The sequence below is a fragment of the Monopterus albus genome, unplaced genomic scaffold (genome assembly GCF_001952655.1).
Source record: "Monopterus albus unplaced genomic scaffold, M_albus_1.0 scaffold2.1, whole genome shotgun sequence".
Classification (NCBI taxonomy): Eukaryota; Metazoa; Chordata; class Actinopteri; order Synbranchiformes; family Synbranchidae; genus Monopterus; species Monopterus albus.
Window position 1 is genome coordinate 5093271 of NW_018127882.1, and position 14720 is coordinate 5107990.

Here is a 14720-nt window from a genome sequence, read left to right on the forward strand (position 1 = left end):
TGTTTTACACCTAAAGTAATAAATAGACTGGCTTGAGGATGTAAAATTTTGGTGCCAAATGAACACAAAGACAAGTCGGTACCACAGTAATATAAGCTAAATGTCATCTAAAAGGCCCATGAATTTTGAAGTTAAAAACAAAGTGGGTGCGACACCTTAATGGTAAGAGTGTGGCAAACTACATTCGCAATCATCAGTTGCATGTACAGTAATTCCTGACATCTCAGTTAATAAACTGGATATCCCCAGTTTGCTTTACTGTGTACTCCAACAATTGCGGACAGATATTTGATAGTATTATTAGTAATATCTGATTATAACTTTCGGTTTGAAAAGCTCCTCACTTTCACAGTTTGGCAAAGGAGCTACTTCAGGGTTTGGCTATTCTGATTTGAAGCTATTAATTTGACAAGCTTTAAAATCTTTAGTTAATATGTGTTTAACAAATAATAATAATAATAATAATAATAATAGTAAGTAATGCAATCCAACTCAAATGTGAGTGCAGCACCCAGTCTTACTCTTATGCATATGCCAAAGCTTACAACAGCTAGATTTTTAGGTCAAAATCAGTAATAAGACCCTTTATTGTATGCTCAAGTCAGGGTTGCGTCAGGAAGGCCGTCCAGCGTAAAACACGTGCCAAATGTCAACATACGAGTCATCAGTGTGACGATTCGCTGTGGCGATCCCTAAATGGGAAAAGCCGAAAGTGCCTTTCTATTGTATGCTTTCAAAAAACAAAAGTACAGAGAATAGTGTCCTTTTCTACAATGTCTGGCAGAGAAACCTTTTGAAGTCAACCAGTAGCTAGCTCTCTTGACCAGCATGAAGTGAGGAGCCTTTGGTGAATCTGAAGTGGCTTTTTGAAGGACCATTGCAAGTGGGTGACGCAAGTCAAATTGTTCAGGAAAACAGAAAGGAAAGGATGAACGTTAAAAGAGAATAAAGGGCCTCTACCTGTTCGCCCATCAGAGTCTGACAGCCCTCCCCAGGACCATCTTTTCTGCCTGTGCTCCACTCTCTGACTACGCTCCAATGTTCGCCGCATCACTGCCTCATAGTGCTCCTGCAGCATGATGAAAGAAAAAAATGCAAGTCATTTACAGCAGAGGAACAGTCAACCCTAAACCTGCAGTATTCACCGCACTTGCATCAAACTAATGCTACTTGCATTTTACTGTGTTTGTATTTGTTTTCATCTATTTTACTGTCTGTTGTTTTGTATTGTGTGTACCGTAGCACTTTAAGTAACTCATTTTTGTTCCCCTACTGAATTCTGAAAATGGAGAGAATTAGAACAGATTGTACCTTGAAGATGATAAACCTGACAATGTTATAAAACGGTTTAGTCCTCAGCACTTCTTCTACTATATAAAGCAACACTGCCACATACGCCTGTGTTTCTATGAAAATGTCATTCTTTAAGTGACAAGAGGCTCTCAAGACTCCACCTCCACCCGTGCTGCAGCTACCTTTTCCTCTTCCTGTTTCTGCTTCCTCTTCTCCTCCACAGCCAATCGTTTCTGCTCCTCCTTTCTTCTCTGTTCTTCAACCTTTTTCTGACGCTCCTCCATCTGACGCTCCACTTGCAGCTTGGCTTTGTGCTCCCGCTCCATGATCTGAGAGTCCCGCAAAGCTGACCACACATACAGTGTGTGCATGCATGAACATGGGGTGTGTATGTCACTTATTATTGTCTAACAAAGGTGAACAGACTTCAAGCATTAAAAAAGCCAACCAAGCACAGCAAGAATTTTAAAGATATCTCTAGTGATATCCACAGTATAAGTACTAAAACTAGTGCTAATATGAAAACTTGCAACATAAATGTAATAATTTCCCATTTTAACAACAAATGTGTTGCCTCTATGCATTTAATGTGGTAAATTTCACATATAGGGAGGTTAAAAGAATTTCACAGAAACTGCGATTGCCTTCTTACCCTGTTGTTTCTCGGCCTCCTCCCGTCTCTCTTTTGCCACTCGCAGTCGGTCGTCTATTCTAAGTGAGGCACCATCAATAACTGCGAACACATACATACAATATGTGGTTAAAAAGGTAAAACATGTAGCAATGTATATACAGAGACCCCATGGGTGGATTACAATGGAGCATTGTTTTACAAAGGCTGCGTGTGTATATCATAAATGAGCTTTATCAATAGTTACAATAATAAGACAATGGTTACGATTTACCTGCAGTAAACCACACTGAGAGGGTGGTGGAAGCGGATTGTGTTGCATCTAATGGTTCACATTATGGAGGACAACAGAGTGGTGACAGGGGAGTATCTGTGAGAACTACTCTGTTTGCGTGTCAAGGTGTGGTGTCGTTTACCTGGCCTACACCCCTGAGGTTTAGCTGATGTGTTGGTTGTAGGTCCTGGACTGTTGCTTGCCAGGCTGCGCCGCTCCTCAGCCTGTGCCTGTGCAGCTGCAGCTGTATGTAGGAAAATGCACAGAAACCCAGTTTACATGCAGAGAGCGACAGTCACATTGTGTCATATCAGACAAAATAGGTATATAAACTAACATCAAGGAAACAGAGCTGCTTTGGCTACTCAAAGCCAATCAAGTTTAAATCAGCCAATTTTCCTCTGTGCTTTCTTTGCTCTACATAGGAATGCTAGAGTGAGCCGATGGATTTGAAGCTACAGAACAATCCAGCTATTCAGCCATCACAGTCAACCCTGTAGCCAGCTGTACTCTGCTTTCTGTGATGAGCTGGAGGGATGGACTGCCGAGAAACAGGTCTGAAATCAAATCCTTTTGAGCTTCCTGGTATACAGCTAATATACCCACGGGTGCACAAGTTCTTACACACACCTGCACTGGTTTATTCATCCCAAGAAACCTGAATATCAGCCTTAGGGCATATATATACTCCATTTTCACCTTGGGTATGTGTAGCTAAGTGACGGCATTCTGAAGGGATTTGTGCTCACCCTTCCTGTGTGCTTATGTTTAGCTGGAGGATTACGAAATACAACTATTAGGGGACAGATTGAGAAAAAAATATATGTTTGGCACAGACATCTGCTTTTGCACAGAAAGGGATATATATGGCTGTTTTTCAAATTTCAGTCTTAATATGTTTCTGCCATTTTAGTTTGTTTTTTCACTCAGTTGAACTTGCCAGCTACCATCTGGGTGGACAACTTGCATCACTGAATGACTGATATTTACCTTCTGGTAATGCGCTGAATTGCACTCTTTGTATGCACTGTGATCATTTCTGACTTAAGTCTGACTTCCGAGCTTATGTCTTATTGTGCATATCTCATCCTTGCAACGAACTGTTTTGTATTTTTTATTTAAGGACATGATTTCTAGCACCACAAACAGACAAGATGAGTGTGCATCCAATCAATTTCTAATACCCACAGACTATCAAGCCATTTCAGATTAAAGAATAAGTTATAAACATGCTTTCCAGGCAGCAAATACTCTCCCACTAGGACCTCCACAGACTCAACAGCACTCGCAGAAAAATGATGGTTAGGATTTAAAGGGGAAGGAAGTAAGGAAACACTGAGGGCATGGTCAGGTTTTATAAATCCTAGTATCAGCCTTCTCCCTTTTCCATTTCCTTCTGTGTCAGTGTGTATTACAGAACTGCTGACAAAAAGGCAATATGGTGGTGGTCAGGCATGTGATATTCACAATACTGATAAACACTGTTCTGAAAGTCTCTCAGTGCCCACATAAAATTCTACTGTGGCCATAACTGTAGTGCAGAACATTATTACTAATATTAAATGGAGTTAAATGCACAGACTGTTAAGAAAGCTTTGAGACCTGAGTCGAGGATAAGCTGCTTAAAATCCATGCATTTTACCAACTGTGTTGTATTTACCAAAAATTACTGAAAGCAATGACTGCCAGGAAGGTGGGAAAACCACAATTACTTGTCTAAAATCCTATGGTATGCTCGGTACACTTTGGGAGATTATTAGCTGTAATGTAAGCAATGTGTAGTCATTATACTAAAACTGTCAAAAACACTTGCATCTTCCATTATCTACTATTAGATAACTGGATGGAGAACAGTAAACATTAGATCATCTTAATGTGGAAAAAATAATACACTGTTTAGATATGTAGATGCATGCATATCTTCAAAACTACCTTACCCTCTGGAAAGCAAACTAAACAAGCTATATGTATAGACATTTCATGATGACAACAGATATGCTGGAGTCCTCCTGAAGCAGCTGTAAGAAACCAGATATCAGCACATCCAGGGGTCAAACAGCAAAAAGTCACCAATGCACCGATATGTATTCTGTGCAGCATCAATGCTCCTCAGTCAAAGACAATGAAAGGTCAAAGTCTGCAGCTAATTACCAATAGACTGCCTCTGTCAGCCCCACTGGTGAGTAAGGCAAACAATAATAAGTAGCCTGTAAGTTTAGTGCACCTTTAACAGCGTTTTGATACACAAGAATAAGTGCTTAACTTATGGCTTTTGGGACATTGGTGAAACTGCTATTAACTTTCTGACAAGATAGACATTCTTTTTTACTAAGGAGAGCAGACGGGGGCACTGTGGGCTGAAGGAGCTGATCTGTACTAGGGACAGGCATTTCAAGCTAAAATACTATTTGCTCCAAATGTGTCAAGCCGAGTAAAGTTTGTCACGGGTTTTGCATTTGTTTCCACCATGGTGTGCTCGTTTGGAGATGCGCTCTGGGAGCTAAATTTCAGCATCCCTCAGGAGGTAGCGCTAAAATCAACAATCAAGAACGCGAGGGGGTGCGTGCGCATAGAGCAGTTACAAGTGATTGGTTAAATGTCCGCGCCTTCACACATCAAGCCTTGGTATTACAAGCAAAGTGTGTAAACGCACAGCGTGTGAGAGAGGAGAAGCCCCTCTGTCTTTTAAACAGAGGCCGACACAGAAAAACCTCTGAATCTTTATTGTACATTACAACTTACTATTCTATCCAACCTTCCCAGTTTCTCTCCACCTTCATATAAAGGCGAAAACAGGTTCAATAAATAAATGCTAAGCACCTTATGTAACAGGGTAACTGTTGCTAAGTGATACACAGAGCAGCATGGGATGGATGAAGTGCTTCTTAGGCATGATTATCAAGGAAGACATGGACTGAGATGAGATGATTCATAGCTAAATAAAGAGAAGAGAGTAGTAAAGCTTTGAAGACAGACTAAATCTCAAGTTACAAGCAAGAATCACTTCATATTTGGCTGCATAATACTGAGATGCTAATGCAGCCAGAACGAAGAACACCGCATCTGAATCAAACTTAGGTCCTCTGGCTGCTTTTAACACTCTCAATCTCATAAAGTGAAACTAATGTTAGCCCTGGCTTCTGCTCCTTCTTCGTCCCCTCTATCTGTGCAAAAGAACACCACCTCTTTGGTCTGGTAGCCACTGCTTCGGACGTATAGCTGCTGAGAGCTTCTCCGTGGCTGGTGGATTGAAGCACCCGATCACAGCTGGAAAAAAGACACTTTGTATAACCTTCACTAGTTGGCAGGCGGGGCAATTTATGCACCTGACTTTGACAACACAGGGCATAGAAACTATAATAACAGCAGATGGGCTGTAAATAGACCGTCATGAAGGGGTGTAGTATAGCTGAGAGATACCACATCCTGTCCTATTTTCACTTGATTTATCAGACACTGTGTACAATCATAGTTAATGTATCTTTAAGCTAAAATCATGCGCTTTCTTTAGGAGCAAGGCTACTTAAAAATAAACTCATCAGCTGTAAAACTGAATTCAATAAGTCGTTCTGTCACAAACACGACACTGTAAAGATTTCACTGAATTTCTAGGTGCTACAACCACAGTGGATGTAGCTGCTCACTGAGCTTACTGTGCTGCAGTGATAAGAAAACAGAACCAAGTCAGAAACAGCACCTTGGAATAGTCTACACACGCAACTGATTTTAATGAGATGGAGGAAGAGATCTCGTTTTACCAACAAACGTCAAGAGAGCCAGGTGTTTTCATAGAAATGAAAACGGCCAATGAGAGTCACCGTCTCTCACCTCTCCATCACTATGGAGATTTGCACACATTAACATAAATCACTGCTGCTGCATCGACACACTTAGCTAAGCACTTCAACAAGTTATAGGGACAAAACCACTGATAACAGTTAAAATGGCCATCAAGTAGTCTAATGTTATGAGTCTGTTCAAATCCATTTAATAATGTGATGACATATATTGAATATTTACTCACTTTATTAGGTACATCTAACAAAATCTAATGCAGCCTTCATGAAGGTGATAATTTTCCATTTCTATTCAAGCTCTTGAAGGTGTAATTTGTGTGCTGCGCAATGACAAGTGTCATTTTGTCCACATCATTTGTATTAATGAGGCTGGGCTAAATAACAGGAACACCTCTCAGTATACGGCAGTACAGTTCAACAGCATCAAACTGCACATTTCAAAATGAGAATATAAGCTTGATGGCGGCAGCGTGAACGGATGCAGTGGCTCGTCTCTCTCCCGGTTGTGTGCCTAATAATGTGTGTTTTAGTGTGTGTTCGCTTTTGTTGTGTTTATGTTCTGGTGCATGTAGTTCGACATCTAAGTTGCGCTCAAGATACAGTCGCCGCTGCCTTATGGATATAGGGAATAAGTCAAAACATTTCAACTTGGACCAGGAAGTCATGGAGGATCTTTGAGGCCTGGGACTTCTCTGCCAGATTCCTACATCACCAGACACGCCAGCTACACCACCCCCTGAGAGGAAGCGGTGTGAACGAAAGCAGAAGCATCCAGGCTAGGCTAACAGCTAGCCCACACAGACCCGGGATACCATCCCTCATCATGGCCAATGTATGCTCACTGAACAACAAAACAGACCACATACAGATGGTAGATGAGATTTGCACGGCATGAGGTGAGGGACTGTGGTGTTTTCATCTTTACGGAGACATGATTCAATGACAACACCCCGGACACCACTATCCAGCTAGATGGGCTAACATGCCACCAAGCCAACTGAGTCCCTGTGAAGGGGGGAGAGACTCGTGGAGGGGGAGTTTGTGTTTACATCAGCGATGCTTGGTGTTGGGACACTGCTGTTGTTCATAAACACTGTTCTCTGTTGGTGGAGTATATTATCATCAAGTGCTGGCCATTCTATTTATGTAGGGTGTACTCAGTAATTCTGTTGACTAGTGTACATCCCTCCCACCGCTAACACCAGCGACAGGAGTGAGGCACTAAATGAACTCTACCAGGCCATCAGTGAACAACAGACAGCGCACCCAGACGGATTCCTCATCATAGCTGGGGACTTCAATCACGTGGATTTAAAGGTTCTATTGCCTAATCTGCACCAACATCTGGACTTTCCAATGAGAGGAGACAACACACTGGACCTTGTGTACACCGCATGCAAGGGAGCATACAAAGCCTCCCCCCTCCCCCACTTGGGTCTCTCTGATCACATCACCATCATGCTGAGACCTGCATACAGAACCAGAGTGAAAGCCATCAGACCAACACAAAAGGAGGTATGTTTGTGGCCGCAGGGGGCTTCCTGTGCTCTGAAGGACTGTTTAGACAGTACAGACTGGGACATTTTCAAACAAGTAGCCACTCATAACAATCGCATAGACATAGAGGAATACACTGAGGCCGTCACAGCATACATCACAAAGTGCATTGATGATGTCACATACTGCAAAAATATCACTGTTCGTGAGATGAGGCCAACTACAGGAGTGAGGTGTGCCAACTGGTCCAGTGGTGTAAGGACAACAACCTCTCCCCTCAGTGTGGGGAAGACTAAAGAGATCATTGTGGACTTCAGGAGAAAACCTCTAAAGCATCTACCACTGACCATCAACGGTGCTGTAGTGGAGAGAGTGAGCAGCACCACGTTCCTGGGGCTGCACATCTCTGAGGACCTCTCCTGGACCAACAACACCGCATCACTGGCCAAGAAGGCTCAAACACGCCTCTACTTCCTCTGTAAACTGAGGAGAAACAGTGTCCCACCAACCATCATGCACTCTTTCTACCAGGGCACCACTGACAGCATCATCACTGAGTGGTACAGAGGCTGTACTGCCTCCTGCAAAAGGACCCTGCAACGTATAGTGAAAACAGCCAGCAAGATCATTGGCGCCACTCTGCCTTCCCTCACAGACATTTTTAACACCCGCCTCACCTGCAGAGCCATCAGCATTGCTGATGACACCTCCCACCCCGCACATTACCACTTCAGACTCCTGCCTTCAGGGAGAAGGTATCGGAGTCTTCAGTCTTCACTCCACCAGACTTACAAACAGCTTCATCCACCAGGCTGTGAGGATGCTGAACGCTGTCCATTAGAGACAAACGGTATTTCAATTTTCTGTATGTCTTGCACATATAGTGAATTGACAATAAAAATCTTTGATCTTGATCTAATTAGAGAACCAACAGCTCTTGAGGATTTATTCCAGGACTGTTGGATTATACCCCACTACTTTTGTACCTAATAAACTGCCAACTGGGTGTTTATATTTGTAGAGCTCTTATAATATCAATTTTGACATTATCCAGCACTTTTAGGTAGCAGGTAGCTCAAAACACATTATGACTATAGTACATATTCTGATTGATTGTAGTCAGGCATTGGTGCTGTTGGGATATTATGGCAGCAGCAAAGATGGCCTGAGGCAGTAGTGATGCACTGGGTCTACAACCCAGTCAAAAACAATAAACAGGAAACAGGCGTGTCTGCATTATATCATAGCATTACTAACTGACTGCCAGCACTGATCAAATGCTCAGTGTTTCTAGTTCCCTAAACAACAGCAAAGATGTACAGATACAATTTTGTAATCTGTCTCTCACGCACACATACACACAGATACATATGGTATAACAGAGAAGAAGACATTACTGGGTCGGCTCTCTTTTCTGTTCCTCCTTCAAACTCCACACTTTACTGTGTCCTGCAGCACGGTATAACTAAGTAGCTTATGCAGGGAATTTTTGAACTAACTTAACACTATAACAGGCAAATTCACTGATATAAGCCAACTGAAGCACCAACTAGTTATTCTTCATTTTATTTAGACCAGTGTGACTGCCTTACATTGTGACTGGCAACAATAATGTTCTTGGCCACCAAAGCCACAGAGTTTCCCATTGCTGGCTAAAGAGTTCATGTCCTCAGGTAACACTGCTGATGCAGGCTCACAAATGTGCATGCACAAACACACTAGGTCTTCTATGGGATTACTTGAAACCTATTCATGCAAAGGCAAGCCTTACTTATTTTCAGTTGGAGCAGGATAATGATGCCACATCCCAGGTCTCTATGGAGACTCCTCTTCCAGGTGGTCCATATTCTCTTGCAGAGATTGCCATTATAATGAATTCGTCATTTCCAAATTCCCTACAATTCCCAATCTAGTTTTTGCTGAACTCTTTTGGTCTTTTTCTTTATGACAAAGCAGTGGCTACATAATGGATAAAAGAAGAATACGTGTACATGATGTTAAGTTAGGTTTAAAAGTCTTACTGAACCAAAATGTGAGACTCAAGCGTGTTGAACCAAACATCATGCTCCAAAAACTTTGCAACATTTTTTTGTTGCATCTGTAACACCCCTAATTCACACACCAGCTCCTTTTTTGCTATCTATAGCTTAAGTAGCACACTAAATCAAAATATGACACTGTGCCTCAGAGACAATGTGCATACTGGTCTTATTTGCAATGTGCCAGCATCGACAAGAATAATGGACTCTTAAGGACCGGACCATTTGGAAACATCTGTAAATGGGAATTTATCCTCAAATCACCCCAAAAAGAAACTACGAATAATTCCGATATTCAATACCCCAACTGAGGAACAACCTTATGAACAAGAGTATTCTGATAACATGCTGTCCCTAGTTATGACTTATACAAATTAGCATGTTTTGTTATTCAAATCTTTGTTCTGTGTATGTGTGCACACATTTATACTGTAACACACTGTATCAACCAATTTAAAAGGTTAAATAGGGGTAGAGCACTTGAGTTACAAGAGTAAAGCCAAGTGGACAGATCCAAGAAAATGCAGTGAAACAGAGCCTAGTCCATTTCCTCCTTTGGTTAAGTCCAACAATATTTCTCATGCTTTTAACTCTGCTGTGCCAGGATCAGGATAACCTTGCAGTGTGACTTGCAGCAGTGTGATCTCTCTTCATAATAGCAGGGTATAGTTTCTTCTTGCTCACATTCTTGTGGAAGTGACCGTGCACATGAGCTAGATTCCTAACATTATTTTATTATTGCCAGTCTTCTGCTCTGAGTGAAGGCCAAGCAAGCTGCTCAGAACATCCTTTTACTTTTCATTAAGGGTCCAGTTTTTCACTTCACTCTAATAATGCTGAGTATTTACATGTAACCAGAGAATTGGGTGGATGTAAATTCCAGACTGAAAATACTTCATGGAAAAGTGAACGGAAACAGGAAGATGATCAGCATTAAATATGGCCCAGTTGTTGCCAGGATTAAAACATGACTACACCCACACTGGGTATGCAAAAAACTCTCTCTTACCCTAAAACACACACACAACTGTCAACCCAACTGCAGGTCAAGTCACAACAAACTATGCATTCATGCCTGCAGATACAGACACAGTTAACGTTTATGGCTGAGTCTCAAAGGGGTGAGGTGAGGCATGGATGAGAAGCGCTGAGCCTTGGCTTACTCAGCACTACAACAAAAATAGGCATGCCTTCGTGAAACAGGGATGCTGGTCCAACCAAAACTTTGCTATCACTGTATCACTTCACGAAAAGCAACTATGTGGCCTTATTCTCTTGTGCTTCTGATAATCCATCTTTACCTGAAATTCAGGTCAAACATTTGGGGAGTTACCCTCCCCTAAGAGTGGAGGGGGTGATGCCATATGTCAACAAATAACCGACGACCAGTGGATATAAGAGACAATACAGTATAACACTTTATAACGTTACAATGAACCAGATGATCTGTGGCTACTGACTTGGCTCAAGTCGCTGCCAACGCTAATAAAAGACACTGAAAAGTGTCCTGCCCTCTTCCTGATATCAGTTGATCACTTTTGATAATAACCCTGAACCTCAACTCACCGAAGCTACTGTCGCTTTTCAGTTACAAAGCACTTAGCTTAGCTTACAACGCATCTAGACAAACGTGTGCCTAATGTTAATCCAATGAATTCACACAAGAGCAATTTGTTGGACGAGTTTAAAAGAAAGCTACGGCACTAGGTTCCAGACAAGTAAGGTCATGAGATGTCAACCGGCTCTCGGGCTACAAAATACAACATTAGAACTTTAGCTAACTGCAATTAGCTAACTCAGTTAACGAGATTAAACCAGCTGGTTTAGCGTCCCCCGGAATTTATTAGTAATTTATAGCTATCAGCTGTTATGGCCATTTCACTTTAACTTCTACTGTTTAATGCAAGAAGAAGTTTTTTCCGCGCCCATTGTCATCAGATCACTGGACAGCGAGCTAACGACATCACTAGCCAGAAAAGCTGGCCGCGTTGCAGCACGTTCAAATGACCCGGTTAGTGGAGGCAGTTACCAGCAAACATTACGAAGAGAGTGCTACACTGGAAGACACAACTTGGTCAAAAGTAACCACAACCGCCGGTGTTTACTTACACATTTGGGCTCGCAAGACTTTGAGAGTCGATGTACCCTCCGCCATTTCTGCGAAGTTTTCCTTCTGTGTTTTTTCTCAAGCAGGGGCGCGTAACACATCACAACCGGCAGGACTCTGACAGCACGCGGACGTGGACAACAAAGAATGTAGGGAACGAAGAAGTATCACTCTGATCTGTGGTCCGGAAACTTATAACAGCGTCGCAAATCATGGGGGAAATAAACATGCTGCTGTGCAGTGGTGGAGTATAGGCTATCTAAATACGTTTATTTATAGTCAAATATTGTACTTTTATTTCACTACCCATTGTCTATTTATGTATTTATGTATAAAGGTATGTGTCTTGATTGACAAACTCATCAATTCTCTTACTGTTTTTTATGTCCACACTTAAATTATTCCATAGTTTTACCCCACTTATGGAAATACAGAATCTTTTTTTGGTTGTACGTATAGCATGAATTTTATAATTTAACTGACCCCTTAAATTGTATCCCCCTTCCCTTTCATTAAATAGTTTTTGAATTCCACCAGGTAATAAATTGTTCCTGGCTTTATACATAAACACAGACGTCTTATCAGTCAGTTAAAGCAGCAACTCTTTTTTGTAATATATACAATGGTTGAAGTGAGCTTTTGTATGTGTTTCCCCAGTTTTCAATGCCATACTCTAAGTATGGTAAAATCAATGAGGAATACAAAATGCATAGTGCTTTTCTGTCCAAAATATGTCTAACCCTCGCCAATATCGATATGTTTTTTGCTATTTTATGCTGAATATATCTGATATGATATTTCCAGGTGAATTTATCATCAATAAATTCAGAAATAGAATAAAAGTGCTAATATATGTGTTCATCATTTGTAAAACGCCTTGAGGCGATTTCCATCTCCTAATAAAAGCATGTCTAGATGAAAGCTGTGTTTGTAATTGCGTGTGATTTTTATTTTCATTCTAAATAGAATAAATGAATGTATTAACGTTATGGCATTCTCATAATACAGACATTGAAAAATCTACCGTTTCCTCTTAATACATACGTGGGCAGAATGGTCTCCATCATGTGATTCGGTATCAAGCTGTTATAATATATTAATGGGACGTACAAGGGTTGAATTGAGTTTATTGTTATAATCGGTCCTAATGGTGTTTGTGTCTGGTTTGGACCCATGAAGATAAACGAGAACACTCTATTGGAGGGACACAAAGTTGTGTTGGTTTCTTATAATGCAAAGCACATGCCCAGGTAATGTTAATATTAACACCTGATCGGTCTTGTTACACACGCGAAGTTTGTCAGTTTTCTTTTATTTTCCTCTGCTGATATCTTTAGTGATGAGTGTTTGAATGTCATTTCTTTACTATTGTTAGATTTTACCCAAGTTCTTTTATTGAAAGCGCGAGAAGTGAAGACAGAAGAGGACTGTTTAAAATCAACAGGAAGTTTACTCAAAGTCTGGGCACAGGTGAAGTCTTACAGCGCTGGGCTCAGAGAGACAGAGCTCTCGCAGGAAATCTGTTCTCTGAACAATGAGTTACGTTTTCTCATTACATTTATCTTCTTGGGCTAGGCCTGCCCTGGACAGAGGTACAACATTTCACATGTCGTAATCCTATTGGCCATTTGGCGTGAGCAGGTCAACCCCTGCCTGCGTCTGCTTGCCGAATTGTGATCTAAACCAGGTGTGAGTGTGTGTGTGCTTCTCAGGTGGCAGCTTGATCGATGAACACTGAACGGGTGGTCTGGGCTGCAGGCTGGGAACCCGGGGGGTCACCCCTCACAAAGGTTCCTGAGCCCCCCGACGGGGGCCCGTGCCGGACCTGGGGCCACACGCACACTGGAGGGCGGGAACCCGGGGGGGTCGCCCCTCACATAGGTTCCCGAACCAGCCAGTGGGGGCCTGTACCGGACGGGTTCAAATAAATTTTTAAAGCAAATAAAATTATACTGACCATTTCCAAATATTCATATGTCATTACGCCCCCCATCTCCTCTTCTCTACCATCTGTTTTCTCCTCTATTCATATCTCTTGTTGGTTTCTCCTCTCCTTCATACTCCTGAAAAGAAACAAATATAAGACAAAATGGAATATTTAGAAATTCAGATGAAAACAGAGCCGATGACTACATAAAATCGTTAACATCATTAGATAAACTGATATTTACCATGCACATGAAAGGTCTTACACTTCATCCTGCCCTCCATCACTTCCTCTCTCCTCACTCTGAAAGATAAATAGAAGACCAGAGGAGCTGTAGCTCAGTTTTTAAAAAACTAAGGCACAGATGACTGGTTCATGACTACTATATAAAATGTAATTAAAGCAAATAAAATTATACCTACCCTTTCGAGATGTTAAGATGCTATTATGCACCCAACTCATTGCCTCTCCTCTTCTCTACCTGTTTTTTAAATCCTTTTTCTCATATTTTCATGTTATTTCTATACTATTATCAAAATAGTTGTGAATTTATTGTAGGTGATCCAGAGTGCAGCCTGTATGCAAGCTGGGAAAGTGTGTGTGTTTCTGGGGTCAGATTGGGATTAATATGGTTTTTTTTTTTTTGTAAATCAGAGATTAGCTAGCAAACAGACAATGTGGAAAATTATTTCGATGGCACAGTTTATGCCTCACATTTATGGTTTGGAATTAAAGTTATGAACTGTACACTTACGTTGACCTGTAAAGAGAGATGGTGTTCTCGAGGGTTTTAGTTTTTGAGATATCCAAAGTAATCTGTTGGTAACTCACATTTCTTTTACAGTCGCGAGCCTCGCATATTGCTGAATATGTAGCATAAATAAAAATCGCACCTTGTCCTGTTGAATGCATCTGGTCACGTTCAGAGGATCGTCAGTGGATGTACGGGCAGCAAAATGGTTTTAATGGGTCTCCGGTTCCGTGAAATCGAGTTAAATAAACTTGCAAACCAAACTTTAATGTCAACTCCTAACGGTTAACCGTTGGCTGAGTCCTTCGATCTTTCAGCCGTTGACGTAACATCCAACAAGTACGTAACAAGTATCTCCCCCGTTGACGTAACATCCAACAAGTACGTAACAAGTATCCCCCCCC

General features: G+C 41.5%; 1 protein-coding gene across 13 annotated transcripts in view; it reads right to left on the minus strand.

The window, feature by feature from the left end:
• The window catches only part of map7d3 (MAP7 domain containing 3), a 27946-nt gene extending 13309 nt beyond the window's left edge, over positions 1–14637 (minus strand). For 9 of the 13 annotated variants that reach the window (XM_020589889.1, XM_020589902.1, XM_020589895.1 and 6 more), the window contains exons 1-5: positions 11641–11814; positions 2341–2442; positions 1946–2026; positions 1476–1639; positions 961–1069 (exon numbers count right to left, since the gene is read on the minus strand). In XM_020589889.1, coding sequence (XP_020445545.1) covers positions 961–1069; positions 1476–1639; positions 1946–2026; positions 2341–2442; positions 11641–11686 — 502 coding nt within the window. In that variant the 5' untranslated portion in view covers positions 11687–11814. Of the gene's footprint in view, positions 1–960; positions 1070–1475; positions 1640–1945; positions 2027–2340; positions 2443–11640; positions 11819–13830; positions 13869–14458 lie in introns of those variants that run through there. The other 4 variants (XM_020589824.1, XM_020589815.1, XM_020589806.1 and 1 more) reach the window with 4 other exon arrangements.
• Between the last annotated feature and the right edge of the window lie 83 nt (positions 14638–14720).